The 24364-nt window shown below is 44.7% G+C and overlaps 1 protein-coding gene across 3 annotated transcripts in view; it reads left to right on the forward strand.

Moving 5' to 3' along the window:
• LOC306818551 (interleukin-1 receptor accessory protein-like 1) overlaps positions 1–24364 on the forward strand; it is a 218873-nt gene that overhangs the window by 100087 nt on the left and 94422 nt on the right. For all 3 annotated transcript variants that reach the window (XM_079336205.1, XM_079336206.1, XM_079336207.1), the window contains 3 exons: positions 6167–6446; positions 19980–20166; positions 21053–21206. In XM_079336205.1, the coding sequence (XP_079192331.1) occupies positions 6167–6446; positions 19980–20166; positions 21053–21206 (621 nt within the window). The remainder of the gene's footprint in view (positions 1–6166; positions 6447–19979; positions 20167–21052; positions 21207–24364) is intronic.

Below are 24364 nucleotides of genomic sequence, written 5' to 3' on the forward strand. Positions count from 1 at the left end.
ATTGCAGACATCTGCTGTGGTCATTACCTGTGACAGCGAGGAACAGCTTGTTCTTCACCGGAGCAATCATCACCAGACTTTTCTGTGTGTGTGTGTGTGTGTGTGTGTGCGCGTGTGTGTTTATTTCCCCCTCGCAACTCTTTCCTTATTCTCTTCCCTGCAAGAGTTCATCCCGGCGAAGTCGTCCCCCGTCCTATCAGCTTCCTCTCTGCGCTCCCTGTCCCCGTCCGCATTTAACCCGTGATTGGTGACAGCGGGCGCAGCTCTCTCCGGAACCCTGCGTCCAATCAGGAAAGCCAAATCTCATCCAGATTGGGGATTGCCGGCAAAGATTGTGGGCCGTGTTTATTTTGCGATAGGAGGGAAAACTGTTTCTTTTTCTCCCCACTCTCCACAATCACATATGAGTATTTGCATACAAAGGACAGCTGTCAAGGAAGAGAGGGAGTTAGGAGTGGAGAGAGAGAGAGAGAGAGAGAGAGAGAGAGAGAGAGAGAGAGCGAGAGAGGCGGTGGCGACAGATGAAGATGAAGTGTCATGAGAGTAAAGTGCAGGCGAGACAGGCAGAGATAGAGCTGTTTTATCTGCTTGTGAGGGGCGGGGGAAGTAAATGTCACTGTAATCATGAAATAAGCTGGGCAGCCGAAGTCACCCTGCGAGAGGGAAAAAAAAAAAAAAAAAAAATCAATCTTCCATTTAATCATACATCTGCCCGTGATTTCTCTTGAAGCAAAATCCTCCTGAAGTTGGACTACGTTTACATTTCACCACCAAAGTTCCCCCCCGATATTTGGACGATTTTATGAACTGTCACGTTCTGTCGGATTATTTATAGACCCCTGTCAACGCCCAGGTGGTTTCACCCTCATTTGTGTCACCATATGGCCGTTAACTTTGGTCATTTGAGCGTTTGCGGTGCTGTGTTGTTGCTGTGCCGTTACGCCAACAATATTAGCTTTTAATGTCCCGCGTGCAATTTTGGAAATAGATCCTCTCTGTTCAAGACCAAAGCCTCACTCCCCCCCCCCCCCCCCCCCCCCATAGTGTGTTTGTATGTGCGGCGGCTGATTTGCTTTATTGGCTGATGACTCATTCTCTTTTCTCCACCTGCTGGAGGTCCTTCAATCACGTCGGTAATCTCCTCCTGCACGCTCTCAACCCCCGAGGTTACCTTTCCCACACATCAGAGCTTTATTCCTCTTAATCGAGACCAGCTCTGCTGCGACAGCGTTTTTTTCACCAGGTGGAAAATGGCAGGTCAAGATTCCAAGACTTTTTTTTTTTTTTTTCTCCCCCTCTCTCCCCGTGGCTGTGAAGTTGATAAGTTCCTCCAGGGATTCTGGAGCCAGGCCAGCTAAGACACTGCACTTCATGAGGGCAAGTAAAGGTTGATGTCGCGTCACCTCATAGATCGCGCGCGCGCGCGTGTGTGTGTGTGTGTGTGTGTGCATGCACCAACTCTTGGGTGTTTATCCAATCAGCCACGGTCTGATGTATGCACGCTTTTCTGATTGAATTACGCTGGAGCTTCGTACAGAGAAAAACGGTAGTGAACCATCTCCTTGACTACTTATGAGAGAGCAGACACTTTTGCCGGAGTCTCCGTGGTGACCTCACTCAATCTGCATACGATTACCCCCCCCCCCCCCCCCCCAGCAGACCCGTCATCCGATTTACGAGCCGATCACCTCGTCTCCAGAAGGGACACACACTCGCTTCTCATGTCACAGTAAAAATGTAGAACGCACGGACACGATGACACATTAGTTTTCTCTTTTTTTTTTCTCTTTTTTTTTATCGAGGCGGCCTTTAAACCTGAGATGCATCACACTTTGTGTTTTTACGCACGCTCATATCTGTGTCACGTCGTTCAGGCAATCGGCTGCACACGAGATTGACTTTTTTTCATTACATCTTAGAATCCCGTGCCTTTTTATGTGTCCAGTGTGAAGAAGCGGAGGTAGTTTCTCGAAGAGCGCGTCATACTGATTCATGTTCAGTTCAGAAAAACGTGTGGAAAAGGCCTTGAAGCTGCCTTCCAGTGGGACCCATTATGGAGCCAGGGTCAAATTAAAACAAGAAAATGTGTTTTCCTAAGAGCGGATGCTTTGAATTAGTGGACATGTACGTATATGTTTTGAAAGCACAATTAGCTTGAAGGCTCCATAGGCCTTCTTTATATGAGTCTTCCTTGCCTTGATCTGGGTTGCAATTTACCCCGAGGCCTATATTTCCATTAGAAACCCTGTTTTATGTCCTTTACAGACATATTTTATGTTAAAAACATTCATCACAAATGCAGATGAGCGACAGCATCCTCGCCGTATTGTTTTTTCTTTTTCTCTTCGCTTTCCTTCGCCTATACGAGTGCACTGCTCGTTCAGAATGTGGCTGGTCAAGATTGGCTGGAGGTAAAGTGTAGTTCTGTGGTGAGCCAGGGCGCCCAAAAGGTTTGTTAACGGCGGTTAACTTACGTGTACTTTAAAAAAAAAAAAGTAAAACCCCCGGGGCGAGTCTCCTTGTGTCGCCGTCTCGGTCGTCTCGTGTTTGAACAAAACGAGCTCATCTAAACTCCACAATCAGCGATTCACTTCCTTGGGTCCGCAACAATACACCTGCCAAGTCTCGACGTCCAAATTGGTTGTCTAGAAACCGCTAACGGAGACACACACACACACACACACACACACACACAGACACACACACAGACAGACTCCTGGATTTATAGATAGATAAATCACATCCTTTATTTGGTTTTACATACAAGCAAGAATCACAGGGAGATGGAGCGTTTTTTATACGTCCTGTGTGTCTTTTACACAGTTGGACAAATGAGACAAACATGACAAACGTAAAAGCAAGGCAGGCCTGACAAATGGCCCTGTCTTTGTTTAATGGCCTGGTTAAATCGGGATATGGAAGACCCCGTTTTGATGTGATGTCAGTGAATATTTCTCTATTAAATCCCCCGATTTCCATACAGAGTGATGCTCAAACATCGCTTCTGTGATCATGTGCCAAAACACGACAACTGACAGATAACGGCTTCCATTTCCCCCGCTGACACACAGATTGTTACACACACTCAGGGACTGTGACTGAGGAATTACCCCCCCCCCCCCTCTCTCTTCACTGTCTGGTCATGTGTATTACGGCCGCAAAAACGCCTGCGTATGCTTCATGTCCCTGTCGCTGAAAAGCTGCTGGAGTTGTTGTTCTCACTCAGCAGATTGGCCAATTCCCTCTCCAATCGTGATCCAGCAGAATGGAAATCTGGTGAGCGGGGAAATGTTAATCAAGTTCAATCAGGCTTTGTACCATGTTTGTTTCCTGCCAACTGACTATAAAGAATCCAAAGCCGCACTTACTGACGCGAACCAAAACCGACCGTTGAAAGTCTGAAAAGGGGAAATTTGAGGATTGGTGAAAGATAACAGATATTGGCGTTGGGAATTTCCTTGAGGCGGTTTTGTAGATTCATTCCCTGAAACTGTTTGGTTGAAGTTTTCCCTTAAAGGGAAAATTAATTCAATGCTTGTATTTTTTATTCAACTTCTCATTGGCTTTTCCAACTGATGAATACGTTTCCTAAAGGCTTCGAAAATTGTCTTCATCACGTTTTTTTTTTCTTTTGTTTTGAATTGTCTTTTTTTTTTTTTTTTAATCAGATGCCTGCTGACATGTATGCAATTGAATTATTCAGTTCAAAGATTTCAGTACCCGCACAAGTGAATTGACGTTTTACCAATCACTGAAGTTGACATATTTTTTGAAGATAAAGAGCCAACCTGTGATACTCGGGACATCAAACCCCCGATCTGTGAGACGCTATTTTTTCTCCAGGAGAAGGGAATACATTCAACTGTAAAGAAAGAGAGTGAACGTTCATTCACAGTGGTGACGGGAGCCCGGCTGTCGGATGTTTGGCAGCGATGCACTAACTGTAGTTTTATTTTATGTTTTTTTGCTGGTCCCAAATCCAATCTGGGCCGCCAAACCGAAAAAAGCACTTGTGAGTAAATGTGTCTCTTTCTTTTCTGTCTGTGCTGGCAGAATATGTAAAAGGTTGCAAAAACGGATGAATTGGTCGGCTGGTGGGGCCTTTTGGAACTGAGGATGCTTTCTAATATTTATTCATTCAAGCATTCAGATCATTTATTAATCTTCGAATGAAGGTGATTCTGACTGATCAGATATGATAAAAAAAAAAAACAGGATTTCTTTAGTTGGCGAAATCGTTATTTGGAAGAAAACCACAACAGTCAGATGAACAGTGCAGTATCCAAAGGTGGAAATGTGCGTCTGCAAAATCACTCGAGAGTCTCAATTAGGGCGCGTGATGAGAAGTGAAACCATCTTGGCCGCTGTTGTCTTACCTCAAGCCTTCAAGTTATTATCATCCACCCACTAATCAGCTCGGATAAGCGAGGGGGTCGAAACTTTGGTTGCCAAAGCAACAGGAAGACATAATCGCAATGAAAGGGTTGCAGCGTCAAGCAGCACTCGAAGCATACACAAGCCACTCCAGCCAGTGTTGTTTAATTTGGCTCCTGGTGAATCACTCTTCATACATTGGATGCTTTTTCGTTGTGTTGCTTCAGGTCCGTCCCTCTTAACTCTTAGGATACCGAAAGGAGCGAGGAGGAGGGCGACGTCAAAGTGTTGCTTCAGCAGTCAGGAAGGAAAGAGGAAGAGGAGTAAAATGATGTTGGACATGATGTTAGACACAGTTACTGCATTGCATCCTGGTGAATTGGCTCTTTCAGCCTCAGTGATGGATCCCCCCCCGCCCCCCCCCCCAAAAAAAAAAAGATTTGAATATTGAACATTGCTCTTTGATTCTGATGGATTGTCTCAGAATCTTTCACTGTGAGTGTTTGGTAACTGATGGAGCCTCGGCTATTAAACTCCACTGCAGCTGCCCTGGAAGTTTCTGAATGTGACATTATGTCGTCCTCATTTTTCACTGCTCAAGTGACTCAGAGGAGACTTTTCCTTTTTTTTTTTTTCTTTTTTCCATCTTTTCTTTAGCTTAAGCACCCAGCGGTGCTGTTGCCACTGCGCACAGCACGACCCTTACTGTGACACATAATGCAATACAATAATCTAAATCAGCACAGTTCAATCAATTCCCCCCCCCCCCCCCCGTAACCCAGACAACTGCGGCAGACACTGCACCGCGCTGATTGGCGGCCGACTTGCTTCTATGGTAAATAAAACATTTATAGAGGCTCAATTAAGCGAAGCCTGTTGAGTCTGCGGCAGCTGTGCTCGCCAGCTGTTTTTTAAAGGAAGAGTGATGCAGCGAGGTGAAGTGGGGGGGGTGGGGAGGTGTCAGGAACAGGAAGGGGAAGACGGATAAAAGAAGATGAAGCAGGCAGAGAGCTTGTTTTTTGATTTGGTGACGAGCCAATTTTGGGCGTCAAGTGCAGGATACGATTCTTTATGAATTTCTTCAATTAGGTGATCAGAAAAAGAAGTGGGCATGAAGTGAGTGAGTGAAATCTTTGTGAGTTCTGATTGGTCTGCCAGAACTTGGTAAGCATTAAGTGTCAGTTTAAACGTTGGTGTTTCTGATGAATGTTGAATTGCAAAAATAGTTGCATTGGCACAATATGGGGGGAAGGGGGCGGGGCCTCTTTTTTTTGTGAATTAGCATTAAAAAAACACCTGAGACATTATGAAATAAAATGGTAAACTTTGGGAAGGGATGGCAGAGTAGAACAGAAAAAAAAAATGGAAATGAGGTCGTCAGCGGCGCCAAAAAGATGAGTTTAACGGGGACTTAAACACAGAAGGTGACACTAGAGTCAATATAAAAAGATTGATGTTCGTGGAATAATAAAAAAAAAAGCATTTTTCAGATTCCAACTTGCCATCAGTGTTTTTGTTTTTATTAGCCATGAACTCATTTAGACACGAGATGAGGTGTGAGCCAATAGCGTTGTTTGATTTGGTGGGTTATTGAGTAACAAAAAAAAAAAAAAAAAAGCTGCACACAAGGAGGAGAGCAACTTGATTGATTGTGATACAAGCGTCGTTGGCGAAGAACACAAACCCACATGCTGATTCCAGACTCCTGTCCTGTTTGCCACGAACCCTTTTTCATGATCTGCTTTTAGTATCTCCTGCCTAATTCTCCCTTCCTCTGTCCTTTTTCTTCCAGTGGAAGGCTGCACGGATTGGTCGGTGGACTACCTGAAATATAAGGTGCTTCTGGGGGAACCTGTACGGATTAAGTGCGCTTTATTCTATGGATATATCCGAGCCAACTACACCCATGCGCAGGCTGCGGGACTTAGCCTCATGTGGTACAAAAGTGCGGGACACGGGGACTTTGAGGAACCAATTAGTTTTGATGGCACACGGATGAGCAAGGAGGAGGACGCCATCTGGTTCCGCCCGGCAGAGCTGGACGATGTGGGTTACTACTCCTGCGTGTTAAGGTAAGCTCCTGTCGTCTCACCTGGAGACATCACGTCGCTGAATTCTTGTTCTCATTCTCTCTGGCTTCCCCAACTCTCCCTTCATTTTGAACGTGTTTTCCCAGCAGCGTGTCAGTAAAATAATGCAGGTTTATTGCATTGTTTTTGGAGGAGCGTCACCCCCTGTTGGTTTCTAATGGAGTCCGTCATCTCTGGCCAAAAGAGCAGCGGCCCTTGCTCCACAGAGCATCCTCTAACAGTACGAGGCCCCATTGACGCCGCTTGATATGCTAAATTATTTCTTTATTCTCCTCTGGGGGACAGTAAGCCATTAGGTGCAATTGGTAAATCCATAAGTCTTTGCGCCCTATCAAGTCCTTCTTTCTGACTACTGAGTGAGATGAAAGGTTTAACACGGGGAGATTCAGGAAAGGGAAGGGGGAAAAAAAGGGCAGCGGAGATTTAAAAGTAAACTTTTTTTTTTCTTTTCTGCTTCCCTGACGTTTGAGGTAGACGATTTTTTTGATTTAAGAATCCTCTAATGTGGTGACCTCTTCTGCTCTCTGAACTCGTGCTGGCGGAGGTTTTTTTTTTCCGTCCACGTGGAGGTTGTCATGTGCGCAGTCGGGAAGAAAAAGCAAAGCTGCTAATTTTACAGGTGAATAATGCACTCTCGAGCTGCTGCATTGCGCGCGAGCGTCCGCGCATTCCACTTCTTTTCCACTACCATTCATCACCATTAGCATTCCCCCTTTTTTTTGTGCTATGGCGGCTGCCAGGGATAGAAACAGGCAGCACCAGTCCCAACAATTCTCATGGCTCCATTCAGCGGCGTTGGCAGCGTTTTCCGGAGGTAGACAATCAGTCGGCTCCGAGTTATTGTGTAATCACGCAGAAAGTAGAGCCTTGAGATTTGATTTGGACGACTTGTGTTGCTTTTGCAGCCAGTCTCGGCCATTCAGAACCAAATTAAGGGGCAACACTTATTTACCAGTCGTGGGGAGACATGACAATAGTCTTGAACGCAGAGCATTTTTCCTCCGCTCACAATTTCTCCCTGCAGACATTTCTTTAGACTGTTGTTGCTCATAAATGCTTTGTGCAGGTCCTCCACTGTGTTTACACATTGTGAGCCGGCACTAGATTGTTCACTTTAGATGTGTCACTATATGGAATATTCACAACTCGGTGTCGGCGTTAAAGCGACAATCAGCTCCACTCATTCTAATAGTTAATCAAAGCGTATTCTCCCGTGGGCGTTCAGACCTGCAGACACTCCGCGACTCGACATTCCCAGAAGCCGCTGACGTGATCGATAAAGAACCGGCGATGAAACTCGGAGCCCACTATGTACACACTGCCTCTAATCATCAAGTATTTAGAAAAGGCGAGAAAATCGAAACAGATCCCAGGACAGCATCAAACAGATTGTGGAATGTTTTGTCCAACAGCCTTGTCACTAACTTCAAATCAGACAAAACGGAGAGAGGCAGCAGAAGCGGAAGCTTGAGGCCGATTTTTTTTTTTTTTACTTCTCCTGCTCCCTGAACGACTGAATTCCTGATCAAAATTGCTGATTCATGGTGTCAAACGACTTCAATCGAGCTGCGTCATTCCGCTTTTCTAATGACGCGGAGAAGAACCCCACAACTGATGAATATTGCACATGCTACAGTTCATGCTATGACTAGCGGGGTGCAGGATGTCTCTCACCCACATACTCCATCAGCGCCACGCCAGGGTCAAGGGTGCGTCAAGCTGGACAGGAAGTCAGAAGTCAATTTCAAAATAAAATACAATACACAGATTGTTTTTTGTTTATTTCAAACAGGCATGCAAACTACAAAAAATATTTTTAAAGCAGAAACATTACATAATTACATAATAATCCACCAATGAAAAAAAAGCCAGACAACTGTGTGCGCCCCCCCCCCGCCCCCCCGACAAAACACACAAGCCTTAAACTGAGCATTTATTATTAGCTTTCCTTGAGCAGCTGCATTCATTTAAAACCCAGAAGAACAAATAATAAACGCGGAAACATTCATTTGTCACGAGGTGTTTACTGTCAATTCTCGCAACAGTTGAGCTGAACACAAAAAAAAGCTGAATAATGTGCCTAGTTGCACATGGTTTATTATATAGCAATAACATATTAACCTTGTAGATAGAGGGCGTTTTCTCTCCACTGGCTCATTAGTCAGGTCTACAGCGGCATAAGGTGGCTTTTAACGGGGGGGGGGGGTCTGCTTTAAAGGGTTTAGGATTAGGTTATTGAAGTGTGTGTCACATGTGTAGTTTAATGCAGCGCCCTCGAAGTGCATAGCAATGCATCAGAATTGACCACATGGGACCATCAAATTAGAATGATTTATGGTCCTGTATTAGCATATACTCTGACTTCTGTTGAGTGGAGCCAGAATAATAGAAGCAAGGCTCGGTCCGGATGACTGACAGAGAGACGCTTTTCAAGCAGACAGCACAGGGATTGCTCATTCTCTCTTTCCAGGCTTCAAAACCTGAATCTATAAATGGTGGAGAATGTCCTCCAAATTAGATATACGTCAGATAATAATTTTCAAAGGCAGGGGTTAAACAGAGCCACTTCAAAGTACGCGTGAGTGCCCGCACTCGAAGCTCTACTTTAAGAGATCGAGCCATTAGCCGCTAAACGTTCCACTCGTGCTTTTTGTCACATTCTCCTCACTTTTTCACCTGAGCGTCCACAATGTGTTCTAAATAGCAGATTTGGATTCTTCCAAACGCATAGCAACGCGTCGACCTGTTACACCGCCGTGACTCATTTCAATTTGCAGCCGCCGCCGCCGCCAAATCAGAGGATTGCTCTTGTCTCTTGTCTCAGCGGCGTGGGTCCTATAGATGATCAGCGCTCGCATATGTTAACATATCACATTTGGATTAGGATCCTGGCAGTGTGTTTTATTTCGGAGCATCCCCACCCTCTGATACATGAAGGCACCCGGGGAATTAGAGCTCTCAGCGGTGGAACGAATGAATCACAGCGCGACAATAAATCATCTCTCGCTGGATACATTTCATACTCGAGCATGTTGGAACAATTCAGTCTCACTTACAATGGGCTGCCATGATGTTATTGTCACTGAACGAGGATTGATAGAGCCAAGTGTATCAAAGAATGTCACACGTGAATCTGGAAATTGCCGCTCTGAGAACACAGACATCTGAGGCAAAAACAACAATCCTGAGTCTCTTCCACAGGGGAGAGCGGATTCATCCTGATTGGAGATCTGTGTTTAAGTTTGCCTACATTGACCAGGATGCATTGCATTCGAGCGGACAGCATCTGCCTTGCTCTGCTGCACTTCTTCAAGCTGTTACAAATAAGCAAGGTGAGACGGGAAGTGACCTTGCACCTCTCCCGATACAAGACCAACTTCCATATTTTAGCCCCGCCTCCTCCCTCCAATGATGCGGCGTGGTGACAACAGAACAACAGATTGCAGACAGACCTGCAGACACAGAGAACGTCTGTAATATTGCTGTTTTAATCACTTTGTAATACATAGAAAATACATTTCCCATGATTCTTCCACGTCACCACAGTAGATGTTTCAGACAGGACTCTTATTGAAACAGGAAGCACTAGAAATGCAAAAACACATCCTCAGCATCTGCTGGCTTTGGTGACCATAGTCAAACGTGCAGCATGCTACCTCATTATGCTAACCCAGCTAATGTATGCCTTTAATCACAGCAAACACACAAGGGCATCTGCAGCCAAAAGCGCCTTTTGTTTCTGCTTCATTGTTCTTTCTTTTTTTTTTTTTTTTTCTCCTCCTCCTTCTTCTTCTTCTTCTTCTTTTTGCTCATTTCCACCAGGAGCAGGATGTGAAACAACAGAGGAAGAGATTTAGTCTGCCAGTTGTCTGTCACAGGTGTTACCGCCCTGGGCAGAGCTTAACAGTGGAGGCAGAATATTCATAAGACACACACACACACACACACACACACACACACACACACACACACACACACACATCAGAATGGCCTCCACCAGTAAACACACACTGCTGCAGGATCATTGGCCATTCTGTGCTGTTTTTACTGCTGTCAAACTTGGAGGCCACTATGTTATTGTTCAGCAAAATTCTTTGCCCCCCCCCCCCCCCCCCTGCAGAGAGAGCAGGACGTGACAATCAACCAGGCTCTGTGAGATTGAGTTCTGCCAATAGTGTGTGTGCGTGTGTTCCCCCCGCGAAAGATTAGATCTGTCATGTAAAGTAGAGCAACATTCTGCGAGCAGCTTGGACACCATGTGGCAAAATCCAGATGATGACACACACATCTGTGCTGTTAAAAAAAAAAACACATCTTAATAAGTTTAGCATTTAGCAAAGTTTGGAGACAGAACAACAGCTGGAAGAATGTGCTAAGAGGGAGCAGAAAAACACACCAATATAGGAGGAGCACACACACACACACACACACACACACACACACACACACACACACACACACACACACACACACACACACACACACAGAGTGAGACTGTCCTTGTCACATCTCTGTGTATTTGCTCAGTTGCACTCATGGGTGTCAGAGGGCATCATCACATGCTTGCACGCCCACATTCACAAACACACACACACACACACACACACACACACACACACACACACACAGCCTCGACATGTCACTTTTGCTCCCACTGTGCCTCCAGTCTGTATGTAAATGCAGACACACTCTGTTCAGAGAGTTCTTGGCCTTTTTCACTCTCACACACACACACACACACAGATTAACACGCATCGTGAACATACGACGAGGGGCGGCTCGCGTCGCATACGTCGGAGCGGAAGGGGAGCAGATGAGCCGGCTTGCGTTTCAGATCGAGGCGTTTCATTGGTTGCATAATGCCATCTATCTGTCTGGCTTCACCTGACTTTTACCTTTTAATTTTCGGAGGTTCAATCGCTGCCAGACTTTAAATGTCACCATGCTTTTTTGCCATTCCATGCCCAAACGCAGCAAACTGATTCCACTGATTTCTGCTAATTCTCAAAAAGCTCTTTTGAGACTGAAATCGTCGTTGTGTTCGGCTCGGCCGGTATATGTACGAACAAACCCCGTAATTCTAGCAGACACGAGCTTCAGCCGATGTGGACATCAAAACGTCGAAAAAACAGACGTCCACATCGATCGCCGCGGATGAAGTATCGGATTACTTCATCAGATTTAAGGGACGGCAGTGGCAGCACACGGAGGATTCCTTTGGCAGGTAGCTAATGGTTCACCTTTGGCCCTGACCACCAGCGTCGGCATGCTGCCACCACTCAGGCTTATTAATGGGTTTCCTGCATGTTCGGCGACGCCTGAGCTGTCACCGGCGGAAAAGGACGACGGGGAGTGGAAGATAACGCAGGGAGTGACTGTGCATGTCTCGGCGTCTGCCGTTTGTGCTTCCGTTGGTTGATTTCAGCCCGGCTCACCTGGCACCTGCGCGCACACAAACACGGGTAAAAACACACGGAACACAAACTAGCACATTCAAACAATCTCTCTCCCACCCCCCCGCCCCCAGACTGCAGCCGTGTTGACTGCGTTAGTATTCGCGGGCAGGAGTGGCTCGGTGATCTCTCAGGGAAGTGACAGTCAGAATGGGCCGTCTGGAACACTCTGTCATTCAGGCCGAGTCAGGGCCTGTCCAATTGATCCAGCCCGGCTGTCAAAGCCAATGAGAGACGCCAGACTAAGGAGCAGGAGGGATGCTTTGTGCTGCCAGGGTTTATGGATGATGTATAATATAAGGAAGGTGTTTGTGTTATAAGCTACCTGGCAGGAGACCATCCGTTAGCTGTGGCTCTGTGGAATCCCCTCCCCGCTGAGGAGGGCGCCGACCACGAGGTCCTGATGATTGTTTCGTCACGTGAGAAGGAAAGTAACACTCCTCGTGCTCCCCATAACGTTCATCTCACAACTTTGTCTTGTTTCTTGCTTTTAGAAACTGGATGGTCTCCAATACATGAAGTCATCTTTTTACCATCTTCAGGTGAAGCCAAAACTGTGAGGTCTTTTGAAATAGTCAATTCCTAATTTTCCAACAGTTCAAATGAGGACAAAGGGAGCAAATATATTTCAGTGGTCAATGAATTTTCACCCTTTGATTCACAGTTTGAAGTTACAGATAAACAAAGTCAATGGTTTGACTTCATATAGAAATTCAAGCTTAATACCCCGACAAGTAAAACCAACTTCCAGAGCATCCAGCTGAAGATAACAAAAAAACACCATCTTAATACAGATTAGTAAAGCTGTGATTTCTTCTATCAGAGCACCTGCAGCCATCTTGCCTTTTTTTTTTTCTTTTTTTTTCACATATTTGTCGAGTCTCCAGCAGCGCAACCAACATCGCTTTACAAACAGCATGACTGTTAGAGTCTTTTACAGCCCAAACAGACACTGTGAGGTTTTTTGTTTTTTCTCCTTCCTGTATCTGGCAGCAGCTGTTTGTCAGGCGGGGAGGGGGAGTATGGTTGACTTTAGCTGTGATGTCTATAATGAACGCGGAAGACTTCCACAAACTTCAGTGTTCACAGCTACAGAGAAGCAAGGAATGATGGGATGAAAAAAGGGACATCTTCCACATCACTGTGTGCTGATAGAAAAAAAGTGGTCTCCGAAGCATTCATTCACAGTGACCAGATGGAGGTTTTTGGGGTAATTATTTGATCTGGATTTGCCAAGCTGATTCATTCAGTATTCTTTACACCTGTGCAGAGAGACCGTCGCTCTGTGTTCCGGCGGTCTTTTTTCGTTGGCTCCGTGTGCTTCAGTGGAGGCTGTTTTCCAGCAGCCATTGTCTGATGATGTATGGACTGCTGTCGAGGCTCAGTCCACCTCTCACTCTGCTTCATTCAGCTGTGTGATGTTGTGCTGTGAACTTTGGATGGATCTTCATTGTGATGTCTGATGTTACTATGGCAGTGTCACAGAAGAATCATCCTGGGCCCTGTTGCTGAATATAAATAGACTTTTATATAACACTCTAAATTGATATAGAAATTTTCTTCTTGCTGTTTTTTTTTAATTATTATTATTTCCTGCTTTGACTCCCCCTTCCTCTTTATAGCAACTATCTTGCCGTTAGCAACAAACAGCTATGTGTTAACGCAGCTGCAGGTGGGTGCTGTGGGTTGTTGTTTACATTGATTTCAGATAAAAACTACAAGAGCAAGAAAGGCGACGGCATCCATCTTTTCTTTGTAATGTACTGTTGTTCAAGCAGAATAATATAATAAGATTAGCTTCAGCGTGACGTCTGTTCAGTAATGTTTTTGTACATTTTTTAATCTGAGTGTGTTTTTAATAGTCAGTGTAGTGTGGACTAAGTAAAAAAAAAAACATAGCACGCTATATGAATACAGATTATATTTATCCAATCGCTTTGCAAGAATTGTCCAACACAATTTACATCTTCATGTGCTCATCTTCTTCTTTATGAATGTCGACTGCTCTTTATAGAAATTGGAATGCAATTTTCCCTGACCATGTGCCGCCTGCATTAGGATTCTCAGCCATTTCCAGTGCCTGCCCTTCACGCTCCCTCTGATTGGACATTTGTCCCATGCTTGATTCCATTTGATTAAGCTGAGCCCAAATGGCTTCAGGACACAGGGAGACAAAGGACTGAGGGTTGGCGATGGATAGTTTATTCTGGGAGACTCTCAATCCCTGTCCCAATCTATTCACGGTTTTGAGCAGAAACTCACTTATGAACATTTTTCATTCACGGTTAATCCTAGAAACACATGTGCGATATATGGAGTGGGTTTTACACAATAAACCATGTTTAACATACCATGGAGGCAAACGCCACACCCCCAGCTGAGGTATTTTATTCAGTTTCATCTCCAGCCTGGCCTATGATATATCCTGCCTGTTGGCTCTCCTGGTCCAAGCTGAGCGGAGGAAGTCATCAAACAAGATGCCAAGCCATGGCTATCTGATAGCAGGGACACTGACCTTCTCTTCCTCATATCTGATGGGGGTTTTTATCTGCCAGACAAATGTCAGAAATACCATTCCCCAAGCGCAATCACTTTGGCACCACGGCCAACTTTTCCTCCTCCGCATCCTCCCCATCTCCCCTCCCTTCCCCCTGGACTGCGGACTCTGGGGCTCCTCGCAAGACTTCTGCGACACTGAGCCATCAGTCAAACTGTGATATGGGAGGACTCCCAGCCAGCCTGGATCCTCAAGGTGACAGTATGATGGAAAAGTGGCTAGACATTGGGAGGAAAAGCCTACGAGACTATTTGCATTATTTGCCATATGTTCACTTTGAAATGGCTTTTGTTAAATTGATATTTATTCTTAAGGAAATATATACATTTGTGAATGAAAGGGAAGGAAAAAAAGGCCACCATCGTCTAACCAGGAGTTATTTGTGTTCTCAGTGGAGAGATTGGGTCTGGGATGTGTTCGCTCATAACTCGGGCTTGCATCCTGTTGTCTCGTCTTAGCTTGACAGCCATTTCAAAGAAGGGTGCTTTGTCACAAACGCTAAGCTAGCTGTATGTTATCTCTAAACTACAGGCCAGTTGATCTTGTCTTTAGTGTGTCTGTTGAATAAATCATGTAATATCAGTGATAAAATGAGCTGATACTGATATTATCATCTGGCAGTCAGTTGGGCTTGACTTGACTAGACTCTATGACTCTAAAAATATATATACTGTATCTTAAAGAAGCAGCTCTTCAAACCTTGTTTGCATTCAGCAAATGAAGAATACAGACCTTTTATTTGCGGATTGACTGAAGCTACTTTACGTCGTGCTCCAATATGGTCCATATGGGCTTCTGTACACTCAGAGAAAAAAGCCCATTCCAAAAGCACTACATGAGACAATTTGCGTCTGATATGCACAGCAGTGTGGCAGCTCATACATTACATCCAGATAGCCTGGGGACCAATGAATAAGGTCATGACAGAGTTGGAAAGAGCACAATGGAGACAAATTGTTTATGCTTGTTATGGAATCAGGTTGGTTGCATAGCGATGAGTTGAGGGTGTCGTGGAATGGAAAATGAGATCCCTGAAGGCATCGAGTTGGAAAATGAATGAATAATGCTCTGGAGAAGGGCTGCTGTCAGTTCGAGACACACAACCCAAGGGAAGTCTTGGAGGAATCCTCTGACTTGTTGCGAAATAAGTTTGTTTTTTTTGGATGGTGTTGGGGATGAGATGATTGCTTTTGCAGCTTCTTCTTCCCAGTGATGAAGTTTAACGGAGCTCTTTAAGCATCGTTAAAGGAACTTGGGGCCCTGTCATAGATTGCCCACTTCTTATTTTTCAGCAAAAACAGACATTCAGCAGAGGGAATAAAATGGAGTGGTAAAAGAGTCGAGCACAAAAGATAAAGCACAATGCAGAAATTCTGCGAGGCTGACTTTATTTGGGAGTTTGTACGTGCATGTTTTTTTTATCTGCAGGGTGTGTAGACAGGAGAACGCATGTGTTTTTCATAGCGTGGCAAATTATCCGCTGAGGTGTGTTTCTCACTGTGGGAAGAATTTGTGTACTACAAGACAGGAGAGAAAAAGGGCATTAGAGGCAAGGGACAGAGACAAACCGCGAGCAGACAGAGGGAGAGAGAGAGAGAGAGAGAGAAGAGGTGGATGAATTCTAATTGAAGCAGGAGTCTATTGTTCCAGCATGGGAGACAAGTGCCACACTCTTAGACAGAGGCTAAGTAGGAGCAAGTTGGCCTGCAGTCAGATTTGGGGAGCAGGGATGCTTAATCATCCCGGGCTGGGTGCTGGAGTTGACAGGTGAAATATGAGCCGACGCTACAGGTAGGAGCTCCAGTCTTCCCACAGCTCACGGTGACCTTCGCTCCGACCATAATTTATGAAAGGGCCGTAAAACACTGATTTAGGATAACTGGGCCAGCTCTCTCTAGGTCTGGGTTTATCTTGGAGTCCAGTCTCTACGACTCCAGTTGAGACTTGGACTCTGCTTGTCATCAGATTTTTTTTTCTTTTTTTTCCCGGCCTGTCTGAAGCCATCGTTCCGACTGTCTGTGAAGAGACGTCCATTCATGCCAGACCGCATTAACTCCTGCGCATGTGCTCTCTCAAGAAAGACCTTCCATCCCCACTCCACATCCCACATGAGCAATCATCTCTGATCTCAGGTATCTGATGACGATGAGTGATTTCACTGACGTACTGCTGCCCCCGTTGAGGCCATTCACTTTAACTTTTGCTTCGTGGCTTGCAATAAACTTATAAGATTGCAAAAAAAAAAAAAAACTCCCACCGTGTGTTGGGAGACTTAAGGGGCTCGGATTTGTGCAGATGGTTGGCGTAAATGTAGCGAAAAAAGTCTGCATGAAAAAAAAAAAACAACAACCTGGAAGTGTGAATGTAGCTCCAGCCAGCTGTCTTCAAAAATAATTCCTTAAACAACAAATGTAGGAACATCATGCCTCAAAGTATCTGAAACAAACCAATGTATTATTTTCTTTTTTTATTTGTTTTCTACCTGCAGATTTTTTTAGTCTGTGCCTGCTACAATGCTTTATACTGTCAACATCCCTGCTGTAAGTTAAATTCCCAGTGAACTGATAAGGCGCATGTATTGTCACGGTTTTAGTGGGATATTTAATTTTAGTTTTATTTGTGAGGTGCCGGGACATTTTCCTGAGCTAACCTCACATCGACCTTTAAACTTCCTTCCCTCGACAATTCTCTCAGATCCTAACCGCTCACTGAAAGTTAGCTGTAATGACTTATCAGCAATTATTTCATCTTGCCAATTTCTATTAGAAGAGGAGTTAGTTTAATTAAGAGATTCATTACATTAGTTTATTAATTCCCTCAAAGGTGCCATGGATTCTTGAGGGAACTAAGAATCAATTCTGCTGTCTATTATTTAATATCAGTGCGCACAGATACTGAGTTAAAGGGCAGCTCACGCTTGGTTTTCGAGACGGTAACTTTGCCAGAGATTTGGATTACATAGCGCCAAACTCTCGCACAGTAGTTGACAGTTGCTGCATGCAAAAATCTATAAATAAACGCACGAGTTTAAGCAAGGCCTAATCCCACGAGCATCCTGCAGTAAGAGGCAGCAGTTTGCCAATTGCTGTCCTCCCACTTTAACTGCTAAATGACCATTGCACATAATGTACCTGCATTTGCTGCACATTGCAGATGGAGTCCTCCGCCTGTCCTCCAGCTGTATACAGTCACTGTCAGCCTGACACTTCTCCCACTTGATGTATGCAGGATGCTATCTATCATTGCCACAACATTGCATATCCTCTTCAGTTTGACACATTTGACAGACACCCTTGCCCATTAACGCCATGCTATCACCTAGCTTGTTATCGCCTGCATATGCAGCGCGCGGAGTTTCCCCCTCGTGCTCGGTTTGGTAAAGTACATTTGAGTCTCTGGAGTGTGCTGCAGCAGTTGGATGCTTTTTTCCCTCGGATTGGCCTCATGAATATTATACCTGATGATGAGTCGAAAAGCTGAGAGATCACCGGGCTCTTCAGGCCCAAAAGGCATCATGATGGATGTGAAACGTTCGAAAGACATCGTAGGACAAAGTGTCGGCCCACGCCATCGATCACTCATTGCCGAGCAGATGACACCGTCTCCCTCTCCCCTCTCCTCCGAGCACATGCAAGTTTATCAGCGCGTCCCAGAATATTTAACAGGCAAGAGAGCGCACCCGTGGGATCTCATTTGCACAGGTGTCCATCTGGTCGAAGTTGTCTCGGATAATCTCCACATCATGTCACATTTGCATCCCGCCTTCCTGAAAGTGGCACGCTCGCCGGAGGCAGAGAGCTCGGCACCGGGCAGTCCGAAGGGCGAGGGATTGTTTGCAGACATTGTAGCAAAGACCAGCGTGTGTTCTGCTAATCCACGAGGCAGTTAATGCCACGCAATTATGTGAGGATTTAACATGTTTGTAATTGTTTGTTGGTTCAGCTCAATTTGTGTAACCAGCTTTAGTTGGAAAATTAGCAATGAGATTTTGCTAAACACTGCCAATTTGTTTGGTCTTTTAACCAGCAGGGATTTGCTGCTGCAGTCATGCTGGAGCACTTGTCAATGTGACAAGCTTATCAGCCAATTTGGGGCGAAGAAAAGGTGCTGTTATTGAATTCATTGATCATCACAGACCTTTGCTTCTGTTCCCCTCCCTCAAATAGCACAACTTTCGCAGCCGATCAATGTGTTCATTGATTCCCACGTTCTGTTAAGAATTACTCAAGCAGCAGATCCCATCTCAGAATCGCGGTGCCTTTAAGGACCAGAACAGATAGCTATAAATGTCCGCCGCTGTTTCCCTTTCCTCCCCTTGTGACTGTGGAGCAAACGCAGTGCTGTGCAAGGAGTAGATCTGATCCGGATCACGACAAGGTTCTTTGTGCACATGACAACCCCCGATGGGTTTGGTATTTACAAGACAAGCGTTCCCAATAGACTGGGCGACATGAACACACTGAAAGCACGCTGAAACACTAGGCAGTAAAATTAAATGTATATTCTCACCGCCAATGAATATTCAACAGTGTCTGCGAGCCCAGGCAAGCATGAAGTCTCCAAACATTACAAGTAATCTCACATTTTACGCACCCTCTCCCGTGTGTTATAAATCCTCCTCTTCATGTGTAGCTATTACCGTGGCATTGTTGTGCATTGCGGCGAGTCATTTTCTGCTAGCTTGCGCCGTAGCTTCTTAACATTTGAATAAGAAAAAGGCTCAATCAATCTCCAAGCGCCGTTGACATTCAGTAGTGTCTTTCTATATTACCTCCCATGTCCCCACTCCTTTTACACACATTTGTACACTATGACCGCACACACACACATTAAAGCTCCTGTGAGGAGTTTTTCCGCTGATTATGTAACCGGCTGATATTAATACTGATGCCTCTAAATGAGCTGCGACAGCAAAAAGACCATAAGCAGTAAGATTTATTATTTCAATACTGTTATTTTTCATAACTGAAACAGCTGCCGGGGGGTAGGTGTCAGATGAGATGATTAACAGCAAACTGCAGAAACCGCCCCTTTAAAAAAAAAAAAAATCGCACCAGTGATATGATTCACTTCAGAGACAGCAAGAAGAGAGGCCGAGACAAAACTGAATAAAAAATGTATTCTAATTCTAGACCAGACTGAAACCTTCAAAAAATGAGACCAAGACCTATTTCAAGTACTCTAACCCTTCCTCTTACATCCCCACGAAGCAACATATATGAGATCATGATTCAGCATTTAAGGACCATTTTTCTCAAACTGTGCAAAAGTGATTTATTGCTTGCCACAACGTGTCTTTCCTATCTCCCTCTGCTGAATTCATTGTTTCAGATGAAATCTAATGAACGATCCTCGGGGAGATTTTGATCGCACAGTCTCTGATTTTATGCGACGCCGGAGATTGGACCGCTGGCAGCTTGTCTCCGCTGCATCTGGCAGCGCTTCAAAAACGACACAAGCTCATTTAATCTTCCGACTGATTCATTAACTTTTGTGTTCTTGCAGGAACTCCACATACTGCATGAAGGTTTCCATGTCCCTCACTGTGGCGGAGAACGACACGGACCTCTGCTACAACTCCAAAATGAGGTTCTATGAGAAGGCCGAGCTGAGCAAAAGTAAAGACATCACCTGCCAGGGCATTGAGGATTATATCCAGCTGGGAGTGGAGCCTGAGATCGTGTGGTACAAGGTCAGATATGCCTCTTAGTACTTCCTGTTTGCAGAAATAACACCCCCACTTTTCATCTCTTAAGATGTGTGAAATGTCGTTGAAACCAAGGCCTTTTTCTGCCACCTGAAACTCATCACGCACATAAATAGAAATGTACCCTTTGAATGGAAATAAAAAAGCAACTTCACAGTAAGATGCTGTTTATATGAAGAACAAATCATAAAGGTCAGCTTTCGTGCGATCTAATTTGCTCCCAAATCTCTCTGATTCCTCAAACTTGAAGCATAAATATATGACAGGCAAAACTTAAAACATCTCGTTTCCTCCCCGGAGGAAGTAGCGACGCCCACTTTTCAACCTACTGGGCCCTTCCACTGAGCCGACAGGTGGCGCCCAGGGGCCAAACTCGTCAACTGTGCAAAGCGTGCTGGATGAAGGTGGCCGCATCTTTCGTTTCCTACTGAATCAAATGGAAACAGCAGATAATTGCTGTCGGCTCACACACACCCCCCAGTTATTGGCTCTCACTCTGTCAGTGGGGGCTGATTGAATTCTGGGAGGCCTGTCTTGGACCGCGGCTCGGAAAGCAAACCCACGGTGCCCCAGTTTCTTCTGCCTCGAGTGTTGTTGTGGCCCAAAATCAGAAAGACTTGGGCTGTTTCTAAAAGCTCACATTTACTTTTCTATCAGTATCTGCATGTTTAAATTTAGAGTCTTTAATTCAATCCTCGTTACAAGTCAGGCGGTTGTGGATTTTGTGGTTTCTCATTGGTCCTTTTTTTCAAACTTTTATGGGCGTTAGTGGGTGGTTACCTTTGCTAATTAGGAACAACATGCGCACGCTTTCGACTTACGAACACGTTGATGAATCTGACGTCTTCTTTTTCTGTCTCATCGCATGAAGGAATGCAAGCCAAAGCAGTGGAGACAAACCATCGAAAGGAGGAGGGACACACTGTCCATCAAGGAAGTACGGGAAGATGACATTGGGAATTACACCTGCGAGTTACAGTTTGGGAACTTTGTGGTGCGGAGGACGACTGAGCTGTCCGTCACAGGTGAGAAAAACGACTTCGATGCTGTGAATCCTTTTGACTGCACGACTTTGTGGCGCGTACCTCACTGAAAGAAGCACGAGGAGAATCGACGTCAGTAAGAATTCCCTGAAAGCTTCAATGCAAATATATATTTACTGCATTTTAAAGCCAAAGGATTTGCACAAAAAGGCTGTCCTCATTGTTCCTCGCTGCCTGCTGAATGTTTCCTACAGATTGCACGTGACTTCAGGTTGTTGTTGTCGTTCTTTTAAAGCTGATTCGAGCACCTTCTACCAACGTGTCAAAGTCGATAACCCCGGTGTCTCTCTGACTCCTTGGCTGCTTTAATTGCTAAGTAGTGGAATTCACACATAGCCTCTTCAGCACTTTTTCTCCAGGCTGTTGAAATATTTAAGCCTGAACCTAACGCGGGTGACAGATTGCTTGTCACTGACACTGTCACAGCCGGGGGTGACAACAGCATGCACTGTGGAGAGAGAGGGAGAACCCAGACTTTACAGCTTCATTAAACCAGTCTTGTTCTGATACCTCGACTTGGGGATTGGCTGATAACAAGTTTCCCTCCAATCAGGGATCAAATTTAACTTTTTTGGTTCGAGTGGTAGGCCAGAATTTTTTTTATTTTTTTTTATCCATGTGTGACACTTTGCTTGATACTATGTTAATAAAAAAAAACAGCTGTACATTAACTTAATCCTTCATCAAAAGTGCTTTTGTCATTTTGAGGTTTCTATTTCTGCTAACAAAGGGGGCGGGACAAAGCGGATGGTGGTCAGCGAGGGTCAATCAAAAAAGAGTGTGATACAGTTATTGATAAAGAAAGATTTTGATCTGCCTTTGGCGAAAGGCGGGGGGATAGTTTTGGACCCAACCACCTACACTGGTATGAGTTTTTTATTCTCTGTCCTCATGGTGGCGCCTCGTACGGTTTAATAAAGACATTTTGACCTAATACAAAAAGAAAAGAAATATGCACCTATCAATCCTTCTTTAGCCAAATCTTTAAAAAAAAAGTTCTCTTGGGCTACCTAGGAAGTAGCTTTCAGCCTCTCTGATTAGAAAGATGAACTGCCTTATTCAGTGTTTTTAATCGTTTTTAGAATAAAGTTTTTTATGGCAAAGCTTAGACCTTTAACAATTGTTAGAGGAACACAGTATCAGGGTCAAACACATCATTTACTCTCTTCAAAAGAATTCTAAAATAACATTTATTTTCAAGTGTTCCTTTCTTAAAAGTGGAGCTTAGAACAGTTTGCATTGAAAGCCTATCTGACGACCACCGCTCCCCCTCTCTGTGACTCATGTGGCTCCGAGGCTCATATGTTCAAGGACGCAGGATGACGCTGACAGAAAGAACACAAACAACAAAAAGATGAATCGTGGATGTCGCTTCTTTGCAGCTTCCATGGTATGCTGAGAGGTTGAGAGTGAGACGAGTGTTCCCCGTTCACAGCGACCTGATCACACAATATAGTCCTTTATAAAGCACAGAGAGAGAGAGACTCCAGTGAGAAGCCTGAGTGAAAGTCATAAATCATTTTCTCACCATCCTCAAAATGCCATCCTGGAGGAAAAGTGTTAATCTCTCTATCTACTTTAGAGACATTCAGCATTTCCAAACAGGTGGCTAAAGATGATTGATGATTTGGCGATGGCCGTAGAAGCGACGTTTGTGATACTTTGGAAAGAAATATGCTCGTCCTCGTCTTTGTTCTCCAGCTTCAGTAACTGTAGCTGGAAGCGCTACACCTCTGCATTTGTGCAGTGCACCTTTCCTTTCAAGCAGTAAATATTCAAATTTATGGACGTGCGTTTATTTGATGGTTTGATGAAGTACAAAGTAGAGCCCGACCGATAAAGCAGACCGCCGATACATCAACATCTGCCCCAAAAAGCTTGCATCAGTCGAGCCCTCATACACTAGTGTATGTGTGGAGAAAACAAAGTGATTTTATTTGCTTCGCCTGTGCCTGTGATTAACAATTCATGATGGAGTAGGGTACAAAGTGGTGCTGTTTTTTAATGGTTGACTTAAAGTCAATGTTAGCATGCACAGCGCAGACAAACAGTTTGACCCACATTGACTTTTAGTGTAAGTTACAAGCTGCACTTTGCCTCCAGGTAACACAGTGTAATATACATTTTCATTGGAGTGCTTTTTAATCTTTAAAGAGCACTTCCAGTGTTTACTGAGTTTCCTGCCTCCCTTTTAATGTTTGGATATGTTTGTACCTGTTTCCTCAGCTGCCATGATGGCCGTGCTGATGATCCACGCCACTGGTTTTCCTTTTGATCACGTTTCTATTCTGGTCTCCCGTCGCTGCTGCGTGCCACTTGAAGCACACTTAAGTGTTCACTGACTGGAGGGAAAATGAGGCGACTGTGGCGTCCTGTTCCTTTAAGAAGCACATCTCTTGATTAAAGCCACGCATCATATTTCACTTTGTGTTATTCCTGTAGTTTCTTTTTTATCTAATCTTGCTTCCACATGGAGATCCGATGTTCAGACGTGACCTTTTCATCTTTCTTTATTTTAACACCTGAGCTAAGTATACATGAACCTTGACGTAATATTATCATCAACCGCCCACAGATCATTCCAATTCACCATCAAAACACTTGTCACTCCCCTCTTTATCAACAGCCCACAGGCCCTCTCACAGCAGTGCGACGGGACAAAAGGTCAGATACCATTTGATTATAATGAGCCGCGCTAAAATCATAATGAGCTCCCTCGGCGAGTGATTGGAAGCGACAGTCGCTTTCAGTGAAACTTGGGGTTTTATGAGTTCCTCTGTAAGGTGCACCGTTTGATGTCTTCGATTAAAAAAGACGGCAGGATAAAGGAGCAGTGATGAAATAGATGTATACTGGGGAACAGCAACTTCGGCGTGTAAAATCGGCTGTCGGTGTAGCTAATGAGCTGGGACTGATGCTGTTAACCTGCTTTTCTTAGCTTCAAGCAGCAGGCAGGAAGTGAAGGAAGGATTGAAAACCATCTTGACGACATGTTTCCAAAATGTGTCTGCCTTCCTCCTTTAACAGACAGATGCATTAACCTTATATATTTATCATGTCCCTGGGTACTACGGTACTTTGGCAGCTTTGTTTCTTAATGCAACTCTTATTGCTACGCTCTCTTTAAAGGTCTTTTCTGC

The sequence above is a fragment of the Symphodus melops genome (genome assembly GCF_947650265.1).
Source record: "Symphodus melops genome assembly, chromosome: 23".
Classification (NCBI taxonomy): domain Eukaryota; kingdom Metazoa; phylum Chordata; class Actinopteri; order Labriformes; family Labridae; genus Symphodus; species Symphodus melops.